We start from the raw sequence: 14,657 nt of genomic DNA on the forward strand, positions 1-14,657 counted from the left end.
TCAAAGCAGGCATTTTTACAGTTGTAAAGAAAAACTTACATATTACCTGATAGTGTGGGATACAGACATTACAAGCAAGATTAATGCACACAGCTACTTGCAAGTAGTTTATAGTGTCTAAACACATCCTTACAAGTCTAAAACCTATCTTGAACAATACTACCATACAGGTGAGTTGGTCTGGTTTCCAGCTATGAATTTGTCAGTGCTCAGCTGGTGCCTTCAGTGTTGGCAAGAGCTGGCTCCTGGTCTACCGGAGTTACAGGTAGTATAGATTCAGAAATCCAAAACTGATGTTAAAAGTATAACAAAACAAAAAATAAATACAAAAAAATACTGTCAGCAAAACTAATAGCTTAACTGGACTGCAACACGTTACGCAGAAAGGTCACAAAAGCAAACACTTCTGTGCACAGTAGAAAGGCGTTTGGCACAGGGAATGGGTGATGGGTAGCTTCTTCAGTATTTTTAGAAAAAGGTATGTCTCAGCTGTCTTCTATTAACTTTGAAGTACAGGCTACTGACCCTTTCAGCCAGCCATGAGGGGCTGGATGGAGCTGAAAGACGGATGGAGCGCAACTTATTTCATAAAAAATATAATCATTAATAGCCCCATGCCACTTTCCTTTTAGCTTAGACTTCATTAGAACAGAACCACATCCTGTTTCTCTGGTAATACCTTCCCTTTGGGTTTCTATACCTGCCAGTGAGGTTCCTTAGCCTGTGGAGGGCTAAGGATCACCCTTTTACCCACTCACACTGGAGAGCAGAACTGTTTGCTGTGGTGTTTTAACCTCATTCTGGCCATAGCCTGTATGGCTCCCTTCACATAGTGGCTTGCTGACGGCCATCAACAATACACAACAATTCTTCAAAATTGTGCATCTAGACTGCTTTAGACCATTTCAAATGTTGTCTCGGATGGGGAGTAACAGCATTTTTTCCTTTGGGGGCAGCTAGAGCACTGCCTCATTCACAAATACTAGAACATAAAATCCAAATAAGATGTCTCTTGCCCCAGTTAGAATTCCCTTTCAGGTTGCTACTTTAGAAAAATAGGCCCAGATCCTCAGAGGTATTTAGGCACTTAGTTCCTGTTGATTTGAGGATTTGGGACACAGCATGCCCATCTTCCAGCTAAAGAATCCACAGTAGGGCGGTGGCTCTAGGGCCCCACACTGTATGAGGTAAAAAGACAAGGAGGACTAGTGGCACCTTAGAGACTAACCAATTTATTTGAGCATAAGCTTTCCTGAACTACAGCTCACTTCATCAGATGCTTATGCTCAAATAAATTGGTTAGTCTCTAAGGTGCCACAAGTCCTCCTTTTCTTTTTGCGAATACAGACTAAGCCCTGGTCTACACTAGGACTTTAAGTCGAATTAAAGGGCTCTTAAAATCGATTTCCTTACTCCACCCCTGACAAGTGGATTAGCGCTTAAATCGGCCTTGCCGGGTCGAATTTGGGGTACTGTGGACACAATTCGATGGTATTGGCCTCCGGTAGCTATCCCAGAGTGCTCCATTGTGACCCCTCTGGACAGCACTCTCAACTCAGATGCACTGGCCAGGTAGACAGGAAAAGAACCGCGAACTTTTGAATCTCATTTCCTGTTTGGCCAGCGTGGCAAGCTGCAGGTGACCATGCAGAGCTCATCAGCACAGGTGACCATGATGGAGTCCCAGAATCGCAAAAGAGCTCCAGCATGGACCGAACGGGAGGTATGGGATCTGATCGCTGTTTGGGGAGATGAATCCGTGCTATCAGAACTCCGTTCCAGTTTTCGAAATGCCAAAACCTTTGTCAAAATCTCCCAGGGCATGAAGGACAGAGGCCATAACAGGGACCCGAAGCAGTGCCGCGTGAAACTTAAGGAGCTGAGGCAAGCCTACCAGAAAACCAGAGAGGCGAACAGCCGCTCCAGGTCAGAGCCCCAAACATGCCGCTTCTATGATGAGCTGCATGCCATTTTAGGGCGTTCAGCCACCACTACCCCAGCCGTGTTGTTTGACTCTTTCAATGGAGATGGAGGCAACACGGAAGCAGGTTTTGGGGACGAAGAAGATGATGAGGAGGAGGAGGTTGTAGATAGCTAACAGCAAGCAAGCGGAGAAACCGGTTTTCCCGACAGTCAGGAACTGTTTCTCACCCTGGACCTGGAGCCAGTACCCCCCGAACCCACCCAAGGCTGCCTCCTGGACCCGGCAGGCGGAGAAGGGACCTCCGGTGAGTGTACCTTTTAAAATACTATACATGGTTTAAAAGCAAGCATGTGAAAGGATTAATTTGCCCTGGCACTCGCGGCTCTCCTGGATGTACTCCCAAAGCCTTTGCAAAAGGTTTCTGGAGAGGGCAGCCTTATTGCATCCTTCATGGTAGGACACTTTACCACTCCAGGCCAGTAACACGTACTCGGGAATCATTGTACAACAAAGCATTGCAGTGTATGTTTGCTGGCGTTCAAACAACATCCATTCTTTATCTCTCTGTGTTATCCTCAGGAGAGTGAGATATCATTCATGGTCACCTGGTTGAAATAGGGTGCTTTTCTTCAGGGGACACTCAGAGGAGCCTGTTCCTGCTGGGCTGTTTGCCTGTGGCTGAACAGAAATGTTCCCCGCTGTTAGCCACGGGGAGGGGGAAGGGTTGAGGGGGTAGCCACGCGGTGGGGGGGAGGCAAAATGCGACCTTGTAACGAAAGCACATGTGCTATGTATGTAATGTTAACAGCAAGGTTTACCCTGAAAGAGTGTAGCCACTGTTTTATAAAATGTGTCTTTTTAAATACCGCTGTCCCTTTTTTTTTCTCCACCAGCTGCATGTGTTTCAATGATCACAGGATCTTCTCCTTCCCAGAGGCTAGTGAAGCTTAGAAAGAAAAAAAAAACGCACTCGCGATGAAGGATAGCTATAGGCATTTCAACATTCCCAACGGTTATTTTCTGGTCTGGGAATAAAGTCCCTTCCTGCAGCTTTTGAAACAGACCAGAGTTCCTGAAGATGTGAGCGTCATGTACCTTTCCCGGCTATCCCACGTTGATGTTGGGGAAACGTCCCTTGTGATCCACCAGAACTTGCAGCACTATTGAAAAGTACCCCTTGCGGTTTATGTACTCGCAGGCTTGGTGCTCCGGTGTCAAGATAGGAATATGGGTTCTGTCTATGGCCCCACCACAGTTAGGGAATCCCATTGCAGCAAAGCCATCCACTATGACCTGCACATTTCCCAGGGCCACTACCCTTGATATCAGCAGATCTTTGATTGCGTGGGCTACTTGCATCACAGCAGCCCCCACAGTAGATTTGCCCACTCCAAATTGATTCCCAACTGACCGGTAGCTGTCTGGCGTTGCAAGCTTCCACAGGGCTATCCCCACTCGCTTCTCAACTGTGAGGGCTGCTCTCATCTTGGTATTCATGCGCTTCAGGGCAGGGGAAAGCAAGTCACAAAGTTCCATGAAAGTGCCCTTACGCATGCGAAAGTTTCGCAGCCACTGGGAATCGTCCCAGACCTGGAACACTATGTGGTCCCACCAGTCTGTGCTTGTTTCCCAAGCCCAGAATCGGCGTTCCACAGCATGAACCTGCCCCATTAGCACCATGATGCATGCATTGCCAGGGCCCATGCTTTCAGAGAAATCTGTGTCCATGTCCTGATCACTCACGCGACTGTGCTGACGTCGCCTACTCGCCCAGCATTGCTCTGCCAGGTTCTGGTGCTGCATATACTGCTGGATAATGCGTGTGGTGTTTAATGTGCTCCTAATTGCCAAAGTGAGCTGAGCGGCCTCCATGCTTGCCTTGGTATGGCGTCCGCACAGAAAAAAGGCGCGGAACGATTGTCTGCTGTTGCTGTGACGGAGGGAGGGGCGACTGACGACATGGCTTACAGGATTGGCTTACAGGGAATTAAAATCAACAAAGGGGGTGGCTTTACATCAATGAGTATTTCAGGCAAGACTTCACAGAGGGTTCCAATAAGAAATGGTGCACCTAAGAAACTGTTCTTATTGGAACAAGCAGGTTGGTCTGGCCTCTGATTGATACATGGCTAGATTTACCTCGCTGCACCTTCTCTGTGGGTGACTGCAGTGTGACCTAGAGGAATGAGTCCCCTAGACGGGGAAGGAGGCAACTTAGTACAAAACAAATCTGGTCTATTTCTTGTTTTGATCCACTCCATCTATCTTTTATATCTTTGGCTGGCAGCAGACGGTGCAGAAGGACTGCATGCCATCCACATCTCATGGCTGCTCAGCAGAAGATGGTGCAGTAGGACTGCTAGCCATCCTCATCTCTTGCCTGCCCGGCAGAAGATGATGCAATAGGACTGCTAGCAATCCGTATCGCCTGCCTGCTCACCATAAGACGGTTCAATAGGACTGACTGCAGGACTAAAGAGAATGACCTGGTCAAGTCACTCCAAATTTAGTCCCTGCGCCCATGTCTGCCCAGCCAACGTGGCCAGGAGCACCTTGGACATGACGATGACTGCTACCAGTCGTACTGTACCGTCTGCTGCCACAAGGCAATGGACTGCTGCTACTGTGTAGCAATGCAGTACCACGTCTGCCAGCACCCAGGAGACATAGGGTGACGGTTACCTGAGCGGGCTCCATGCTTGCCGTGGTATGGTGTCTGCACAGGTAACTCAGGAAAAAAGGCGCGAAACGATTGTCTGCCCTTGCTTTCACGGAAGGAGGGAGGGAGGGAACGGGGGCCTGACGATATGTACCCAGAACCACCCGCGACAATGTTTTAGCCCCATCAGGCATTGGGATCTCAACCCAGAATTCCAATGGGCAGCGGAGACTGCGGGAACTGTGGGATAGCTACCCACAGTGCAACGCTCCGGAAGTCGACTCTAGCCTCGGTACTGTGGAAGCGCTCCGCCGAGTTAATGCACTTAATGCACTTAGAGCATTTTCTGTGGCGACACACACACTCGAATATATAAAACCGATTTCTAAAAAACCGAATTCTATCAATTTGACCTAATTTCGTAGTGTAGACATACCCAAACACGGCTGCTACTCTGAAACCTGTACAAGCTAAAGGCCTTTATAGCTAGGGTGTCCAGATACCCTGATTTTATAGGGAAGTCCCAGTATTCAGGGCTTTGTCTTCTACTGTCACCGATTATCCCCCACCCCCTGTCCTGGTTTTTCACACGTGCTAGTGGTCACCCCCTCTGTAGCTGCCGCAGCAGGATGGGATTTTGCTCAGCCACCAGTCCAGCACCCTTAGGAGTGCAGTGCAGGTCCATGTGCTCCACTCAGAAGCTGGCTCCAGGGCCAATTAGCAGAGGGCATGTTGCCCTGCCCTTAACATACCGGCATGGCTGGCCAGCGGCCCGCCTGGCTTCTTCTACACGAGAACCCTGGGCCTGGGCGCACCCCCGCCTGCTCTGCCCACTGCTCTCCGGCCACATGCGCATCGCCGCGCACCCAGGACCGGCTCCCTGCCGGGAGCGGGACTCGCCCCCGCCCCCGTCAGCTTTAGGACCCGGGAGACGCTCCGGCCCGGCCCGGGGAGAGCACTTGAAACGGTTTCCATAGCTGCAAAGGCAGCTGCTGCCTCAAGGCAAACTAACCAGCCTTGCCCCGGCCGCCCCAGGCTCCGGCCACGGCTCCGCAGCGGGGGCGGCTGCCCTGACTCCCCCGGCCTGCGCGGTGTGTCTCCGGCAGGTGGGTCTGGGGCGGCAGCGGCGGGGGGCGCTGGGCGCAAGGAGAGGCGGCGGCGGGCAGGCAGCAGGCGCCGGGGAAGGGGGGTGCGGGCGGGGCGTCGCACAGCCCCCGGGGCAGCGGCTTATGTGCGGGCAGAGCCTAGCGGGGGCCCGGCCTGGGGGGCCCGGTGTGGGGGGGGTGGGTGGGTAGCTGCGGGGGGGCCACTCGCGCGTGTTGGACGCTGGCCGGGGCTTCAGCGAGACGCGGTGGGGGAGGTCAGCGCTTGTGTTGGCGAGAGAGACGCGCTTTGGAGCCACGCTGGGCTCTGCTTCCAGTTGGGGGCTGCCTCCGGTAGAGGAGAAATTGCCTTTGAAATCATTGCGGGGCCCGGCAAGTCAGCGGAAGCCCAGGGCGGGTGGTCCCCGGGGGCTGGCGCGGCAATTGCAAGTTGGAACAAGGCTGCGGGCCCCTAGGAGATCTTGGGGCTGCCCCGGTCAGAGCTTGCCTCCTTTTCTCTTACAGGAGTTGAGCCTAATTGATAGCAGGAAAGGGCGGGAGTTCAGGAGCCGGCTGCACAGGTGCTGTCTAGTGGGGAATGGACTGATGGAAACATGCTTGTTGTCGCTGCTTACATTGGGGTTTTTGTTTTTACTTAAATATGAACAAACTACGTTAGTGCTGAAAGGAGTGATAGGGACATTTGCTATTCTCATGCAGAAAGTCCATTAAGAACAATTTATTCATGAGAAAATCTGAACTGATACACAATTGTTCTTTGCAATCCTCTCATTAAAGTCCAGATTCTCCAAGCAGTTCTAGAAACATTTCCAGTGACTTTCCTTCAGTCAACTTTTGGAGTAGCAACGGTGTTGGTCTGTATCCGTAAAAAGAAAAGAGTACTTGTGGCACTTTACTCCTTTTCTGTCAACATTTGGAGGCATTTCCAGTCCAGCTGTGTCTTTTTGTTTTCCTATAGAAACAGTTCTGTTCATGGCTCAATTGTCAAATCATGGTTTCCTTGAAGGAGGGGTTAGGTTTAATTTCCATTGCCTACTGTTCATGGCCATTATATCTTACACTTCTGGGTTAAAGTCTTTAGATGTGAAAGTGATGAACTAATAACACTGATGCAAGTTGCCCTCTCCTTTCCAGCAGTTCTGTCAACTATTCCCGTGTTGGGATAATCACACTGTAACACAGAATTACTGTGGGGAAAAATCTACTCTCATGACTAAACTGAAACCACTCAATTTGACAACCTTGTAATCTTGACCTGATGGAAAATCTATTTCTCTAGAGGAAATCGGCTTGTGTGTTAGAGTAAGAGGAAACTTTATTTTCATTAAGTGAAATTTATAAAAGCTCTGAGAGAGGCTGCTTAATCTGACTCAGACTATGGTATTCTGTGTTTTTGCTGAGACACTATACTTTTATACTTAAACTACACAGCAATTGATACATTTGAGTGATGTTTCTAATTTGCTATGACGCGTCTCTGCTCAACTAGTATAAAAATGTCTCCAAACCTTGACAAGAATATGTGTCTGTGTTTACAGGTCAAATGTATTTGAATTTAAACACACTGTGGAGAAACGAGAGGCAGATCACAGAATCTCAATTTTTGTATCCAAATTTTTGCACATGGGTGCATTCACAAAACCAGTCTCATGAGGCCATGTCTGTACTGCACTAGCATAATCTTCCCAAAAATTCAGTCCAGTTTTAAAATTGGTTGGAGCTACAGTATAGGCAAGAGCTGCTCTTTTAACTATTTCAGTTAAAGTTCCTGAAAAAACTTTAACAAAATTTGTTATAAAAATGGTTCTGACTGTTGAAGCTTTTTCTATATTGCCCCTCTAACCAATTTGAGATGTGTTTTTTGTCTTGTTTTTTTAGGCGAGAAATATCCATAGTGTAGATCAGGGCTTTGTTTTTGTTTTTAAAGACAGTGTTGGTACTTTTATTTTGACACGACCAGGATATGTTGGACAGTGATAATCTAGCTCCCTTTGGCCTGGCTGGACTATATGTTGCCCGGTACATACAAAATTAATTTGAGCTAAAGAGGAGGAGCAAAAGTCTGAACTGCTGTACATGCATGAAAGTTCTAGTTTTCTTCCAAAAGTTCTCAAAATACTAAAAGTTCTTGTAAAGAGATAACCGAGATAATAGACTAACAATCTAATATTGCTACTTCTATAATAATTAATACAATAGACTTTGGGAATCAAATTAATCATTCTTATTTATGTTTGCTTTTTAATTTGAGCAATGTGGGTCAAGATATTTCACTTTTTAAAAAAAAATCTCTACTATCTCAAAGAATGATATGCCAGTGAGAGATTTATCTGAAGCAGTTCTTTAGTAACTGAGGAACTTTCAGTGATAATACTTACTAGCAACAAGAGCACAGTTACATATTAATAGCAGTAATATCATATTTAATAGTATCAATCCAGTATTCTCAGCAACAAACAGGAAGTCTTTCAAGTTTGTTCTCTAAGGACTGACTGCCAGTAAGCCGGATCCATTATAAAAGTATGTAGGCAGATTTCGCTATAGCTTGTTGCCACTGATCTGCCAATCACAGGCACAGTGAAAGACATGACCATAAGCGATTTTATATATATATCTGCAGTTGTTTTGGCTTGCTAAAAAAAAATATTTTTTCCATATAATAATTTATTCTGGTCATCGTAAAGAGTCCCTATGCAGATCAACAGCATACCATGACTGCACACTGCTCATGACTTGCCCAAGATCTCACCGGCAGTCACTTAAAGGTGTGAGTCGCAGTCCAATGCTTTAACCAGCAGACCATCCTTTCTCTCAGTCTTCAGTAGGCTTGAACCAGAGGACAAGGTATGTTTTTGTTTCTTCTACTCAGTCAAAATATTGGTATGTAATTGGGGGTGGGGAGAAACACAAATAAATAAATAAATAAATAAAATTACAATGATCCAGAAACTACACGTTCAGAGCATGACTTAAAGAAAAAATTTGGGGTGGTATTTCTCTTTCACACTTGTTCTGATAGTTAGACAAGCTAACTTTTTTTTTTTAACTGTAAAAAGGCAACGTTTTGAGGAAGATGATGTGGCTTGGTAAACTTGATTGGAAGCACTTCAGGTTTTGTTTAAATTCAGTTAATATTGTCCTGTAATGTTGTTGGACACAACTTTTTCTTTTTATGGCAGTCCTCAACCCCTCAAGTTTCACCAGATCAAATCTAATTCTTGTAGAACTTTTGATGGCTAATGCACACAGCAGATCCCTAGCCTATTTTTCTTCAGATGCTGTTTGTTAACACTGAATAAGTAAGTCACCTAAATGTAGAGACTCTGCCATTCAAAGGACACCTACGTACTTTCACGAAAATTAAGGGGGAGTACTTTGTTAGGCAGTTCATAACTACCTTTATTGTAAATTAGGTTATGTATACATTGACCTTTAGAAGTTTTGTATCTAGACTTCATTGCAAATGTGCTGTGGTTTTTGAAAAACATTTTTTTTTTCCATTCCATCTGCCACCCTCGCTCCCCCCACTACCCTTTATTTTCTATGTCAAACACTTGGTGATATTTTCTTTTTCACCGGTGGAGACTTGGTTGGCTGTGTAGACATACCCTTAGTTTAGGTTTAGAAATGTCTAATGCTGGATGAGCAAGGGAAGTGAGCCTGCTTTCTTGGAGGGATCACTTTTTGAATTTTAAATACAACTTAAGTTCTGATTTTTGGGTACACATGGAAAAGATATTGGGCCGAATTCACAAAGTGGATGGTACAGAGGGGCTGTAACCAAGCTGCACATTCTCAGCAAAAAATTCCTATTGGAGGGGAACTCCCGGCTGGCACATGTGCAGTGTAGCTGGGCCCTGTGCCTGTGAGTGCCCACACCCACTTATGAAGATGCATTACTGGAGATGGAAGGGGCCTGGCAAGACAGAGCTCCACCATAACATTTCTGCACTGGCATAGGTCCATAAAGAAAGAAACAGTTTCAGACATCTAGAGAAACATCTCTGAAAACTTAGACTGCTGCAGAAAGCCTCCCAAACTTTGACATACAATGTACGCCTATTTTAGGAAATATATTTTGTGAAATTATGGTCTAGAGGTTGAATGCTGTTTAATTTGCTGTGACACTTTAGCCTTGTGTTAAAACTTAGTAGAAAAATGGTACAATAACTCCTTGCTTAACGTTATAGTTATGTTCCTGAAAAATGCTACTTTAAGCGAAACGATGTTAAGCGAATCCAATTTCCCCATAAGAATTAATGTAAATGGGGGGGGTTAGGTTCCAGGAAAAAAATTTTGCCAGACAAAAGACTATACACACACTCGCGCGCATATACACACAGTATAAGTTTTAAACAAACAATTCCCAGGGAATGCCTTACTGCTAAATGATGAACTAGCACTCGGCTGAGCTCTCAAGGGTTAAAACATTGTTGTGAATGTAGCCTCACACTCTACAAGGCAGCATGAATGGAGGGAGGAGACACAGCATGGCAGTGCATGCAAACATTCCCTGTGGAAACTGAATGTGATGATGAACCCATACTATCCCACTGGAGCGCACAACTCCCTCCATTTTCCAAAGTGCCAGAGCGGGGACTGTGTGTGTGTGTGTGAGAGAGAGAGGTGCATTGCCCCTTTACACATTGCCCCTTTAAGAAGCGGATCGGCAGAGCCCCCTCCAACCAAGACACCGCCAGCTTCCTGAGCGGTTCCCTGGATGGCGAATTCGGACGGGACGGGCATGACATCGCTTCACTGTGGTCCCGCGCTTGCAATGCCTCGCATCGCCTGGGGAAGTGCATCGGCTGCCGCTGGGAGTGGTGCGAGGAGCACCAGGAGCTGGGAGTCCTGGTGCCGCAGATCAGGTCTGAGGACAACACCATTGTCACCCCGAGCGCCAGGGGCATGCTGGAGAGGACCCCGAAGGCAGTCATGCACTCGCTGTACATGGAAGCCCTGAAGCATAAACCGGACCAGGGTAAAGCCTTCGAACTGACCAGCAAGTGGGATGCCAGCAACCACTTCCTCGCCGGGAGTGGCTTCACCCGTTTCACCGACTGGCAGTTCATCCACTGTGCTCGGCTCAACTGTGTCCCGCTCAACAGAGCCGTCCGCCACGGGAACCGAGACAAGCATTGCAGGAAGTGTAGCTACTCTGAGACCCTGCCCCACGTCCTGTGCAGCTGCAAGCCCCACTCCAGAGCCTGGCAGCTGCGCCACAACGCCATCCAGAACCGCCTAGTGAAAGCCATCTCACTGCGCCTGGGGGAGGTCACCGTGAACTGCGCCATCCCCGGTACTGACCCGATGTGGTAATCACCGATGAGGCCCAGAAAAAGATCATCCTTGTTGACATCATGGTATCCTTCGAGAACAGGACCCCGGCCTTCTGAGAAGCCTGGGCTCATAAACTGGAAAAATATGCCCCCTGGCCGACACCCTGAGAGTGAAGGGCTACGAGGTGCAGATGGATGCTCTGATCGTTGGAGCCCTGGGCGCTTGGGACGCCTACAACGAGCATGTGCTTCGGACCTGTGGGATTGGTTGACGCTACGCACGGCTCATGTGGTGCCTCATGGTCTCTGACACCATCCGATGGTCCAGGGACATCTACATTGAACACATCACCGACAGTACCAGGAGGTGTGAGCCGGTACGACATAGTGCATCCACTATGGGAAAGGGACTGAGAGGCTTTTTCCACTGGACCATATGAACTGGAACCATAAACTCATTGAACATTAAATCCCACTAAATGTGGGTAGATCCATCCCCATCATCGTATCCACTCATTATACTCCACACCTGAACATAGCCATTATATGGACAACATACCCCCATATCTCAATGTCTGTACTTTGACCGGTTAAACTTTCTCCCCCAATCGGGGAGATTGCAGATTATGTGTTCCTTACGCCACCAGCTCCTAAACCGAATTTCACACCCCTTGATCATCTGTACCTTATTCCCTGATAACCAGAAACTTCTGTGCTTGAACTCTGTACCGTTTTCTTTTTATTTCAACATCATCTTAATAAAATTATTGTACTAACACAATTAGCAGCTTGCAAGTTTCACACAGAGAGGGAGAGAAGCAGTACCAAAACCCAAGAGACCTCTTAATTAGTAATACCCTGGAATTTAAACTCTGGGGAATCAAACTCATTTGTGATTTTAATACAGAACTTCTTTAATATGATCCAACATTCCCCCTCACCTCCTGTACAGCAAGCAAGAGTCTCTGGGGAGCAGCTCCAAGGCAGAGGGCAGGAGCAGCACATGGCAGTGGGGGGAGCTGAACTGCCTGGCAATTGATAGCCTGCTGGGCAGTTGCCACACAGGGAACTCAGGGGGACTGATGGGGGACTGCTGGTCCACCCTGGTTCCAAGCCCCTACCAGCTAGCACCAACGGGCTGCTTTTTCTGCAAGCAGTGGACAAAGAAGGCAGCTGCCAAACGACGTGACAAGGGAGCATCGCGCAACTTTAAACGAGCATGTCCCCTAATTGATCAGTGACGTGACGACGTTAAAGTGAGGAGTTACTGTACGCGTTTTCAGTTTCACAGTATGCCCCCTGCAGAATTCAGTTTGGACTAAACTCTCACCATAATGAATCGTAAAGCTGTACTTCCACCACATGCCTTATCAGGAGTTGTTCTACTAGCGTTGTGCGGAACGACAATCCTGCTCAAAAGGAGGAGCTCAGATATTCTAGCTGAGATCATTAGAGAAGCAAATATGCAATATGGACACTAGCAACATTTAATGAAAGATTTCAAGGGGTTCGGAAACTGATGCTGTTCTGAAATAGATCATACTTGTGGTACCTTAAAGTGTACCTCTGCTCTGAAAAGTAACTCTGCAAAAATGGCAGCCTTGAGTTCCCTTAATATTGTCTCCATAAGTTCTAGATCTAATTTGCTCAGAATGTAAATGTTACTTTCTCTTTTCTAGTCCTAGTCCTGCAGACTCAGACTGGAGGTCAAGTCCTTTTATTGGAACCACAGTCCAGCCTGGCTAAGAACTTTGCCTTCTAGTTGTCTGACTTCTTACGATGAATGGTTGGAGCTGCCTTACCTAAATTGCTATTTATGTTCTAAGAGACCCTACCTTCTTGAGATAGACCAATGCTGAACTACAGATGTAACTAGTGAACAAACAAATGATTGAAAATATCTTATATGCAGTGTTGTTGTCGCTTTGTTGGTCCCAGGATATTAGAGAGACAAGGTGGGTGAGGTAATAGCTTATTTTTATTGCTTTTATGGCTTATTACAACAGTCTATAACCCACTATCCCCTGCAACCTCCACCAGCACAACTTCCCCCCCAATGACTGGAGGGGTGTTAACTGGCCACTTCACCTTGAATGGTACTCTTTGAAATATGTGTTAACTACTTATGCTAAACAATCTGTTCCATCTTGCATTTAGCTATGAAACTGAGTACATTTCCCAGACCTGAAGAAGAGCTCTGTCTAAGCTTGTCTCTCTCTCAACAGAACTTGGCCCAATAAAATATATTAACTCACCCACTTTCTCTTGAAAATATCCTGAGCATGAATTTCTTGAATGGAAACACTGTAGTAGGCTTGCCTGTATGCAGGATCATGATGGTTGTAATTAGCACTGTCTCAAATCTTTTGTTTAGTGTTTGCTTGTTGGTAAAACAATATTATAACTTATTCCCCATAAGCATTCATCTACATCCTAGGGGTAATAGTCGGGTTGTCAACTGTCTGGGTTTTACCCAGGTGGTCAATTTTTTGGCTTCTGTGTCCGGGTGTCATTTAGAGTTGCCAGATGCCTGGTTTTTGACCAAAAAGTCTAGTCAAAAAGGCGACCTGGCAACCCTAAATGGCACCCAAACCAAAAGTCCGGTTACTGAGGACAGGGTCATTAACCCACGCCAGCCCCTGCTTAGTCAGGGCTTCCTCCTGCCTGCAGGCAGGCTCCTTGAGAGGATCCAGCAAGTGACGGGGGGGTGGGGGTGGGAGAAGAGCATGCAATGCTGGTGGAGCCTGGGGGGTCCGGTTATCTGCAATTAGAAAGGTGGCAAGCCTAGGTAGGACAAAGTTAACAGTGGAGGATAATGTGGAAGAAGTGAGTATAGAAGTGAGTTTGAATTAGAAGGATGAGGCGCCTGGTCCACAGGAAGAGGAATGTCATTCCAAGGTAGGCAGCAGCATGAGAAGGTGACAAAGAGAGCAAGAAGAAAAGGCTGGGGCCAGGGGAGAGCTGTGCAGAACCTTCAGTTGGGACTAGAAACCTGGAATTCCTGTGGAAAGAGACAGGGAGACAGGAGGGAATGTGACATGATCAGGCAGTAAAAATGGAGTTTATTTTAACTTTTTAATATTGGATGGTTGCCCCATCTCAAAAAAGTATATTAGAGTTGGAAAAAAGTACAGAGAAAGGTAACAAAAAATGATTAGGGATATGACTTCATAAATATCTGCTTCAATTACCTTTGGTAAATGAAATAACCAAACAATCATTCATTTTCTGATATAGCTGTAAAACTAATCTGAAAAGTTTTCAAAATAAATCACTTAAAAATGTATAGTGTGTACCTTCTAAAAATGGAGCCTACATCTGTCTCTGAGTTGTGAAGAATATGTAATAAGGTTATAACAACCAACAAGAATGCACTTTTATGTAGAAATCCATGATTAAATTGAGTCTTCCTGAATAGTGATTTAAATCCTGATTTAAATCAAATCCACCCTGCTGTAAGGTAATATTTGAATGGTTGTCTGGTGAGCCTCTGTGACTATGTGAGCCTCTGTGACAGGAGAGAGAGACACTGATTAGTGTGAAAAGTCCCTCTGCAACAGAAGGTATTACATCCTGCCCAACAGGAAAGACCCATTGGCACCAGACAGACTATGGTGGAATGTTAAACAGTATAAAAGACTTTGTTGCTCTGCACTCCCACTGCCCCCCCAAAGATGAGTCATGCAAATGGA

General features: G+C 46.6%; 1 protein-coding gene across 1 annotated transcript in view; it reads left to right on the forward strand.

The window, feature by feature from the left end:
* Positions 1-5,431: 5,431 nt before the first annotated feature.
* The window catches only part of LOC311517142 (palmitoyltransferase ZDHHC11-like), a gene marked incomplete at its 5' end in the record, with an annotated part of 88,803 nt that continues 79,577 nt past the window's right edge, over positions 5,432-14,657 (forward strand). The window contains 3 exon segments of the mRNA XM_084621708.1: positions 5,432-5,486; positions 5,489-5,603; positions 5,605-5,689. Of these exon segments, the coding sequence (XP_084477834.1) occupies positions 5,432-5,486; positions 5,489-5,603; positions 5,605-5,689 (255 nt within the window).

The sequence above is a fragment of the Lepidochelys olivacea genome (genome assembly GCF_965140295.1).
Source record: "Lepidochelys olivacea isolate rLepOli2 genome assembly, chromosome: 2".
NCBI classification, from domain to species: domain Eukaryota; kingdom Metazoa; phylum Chordata; order Testudines; family Cheloniidae; genus Lepidochelys; species Lepidochelys olivacea.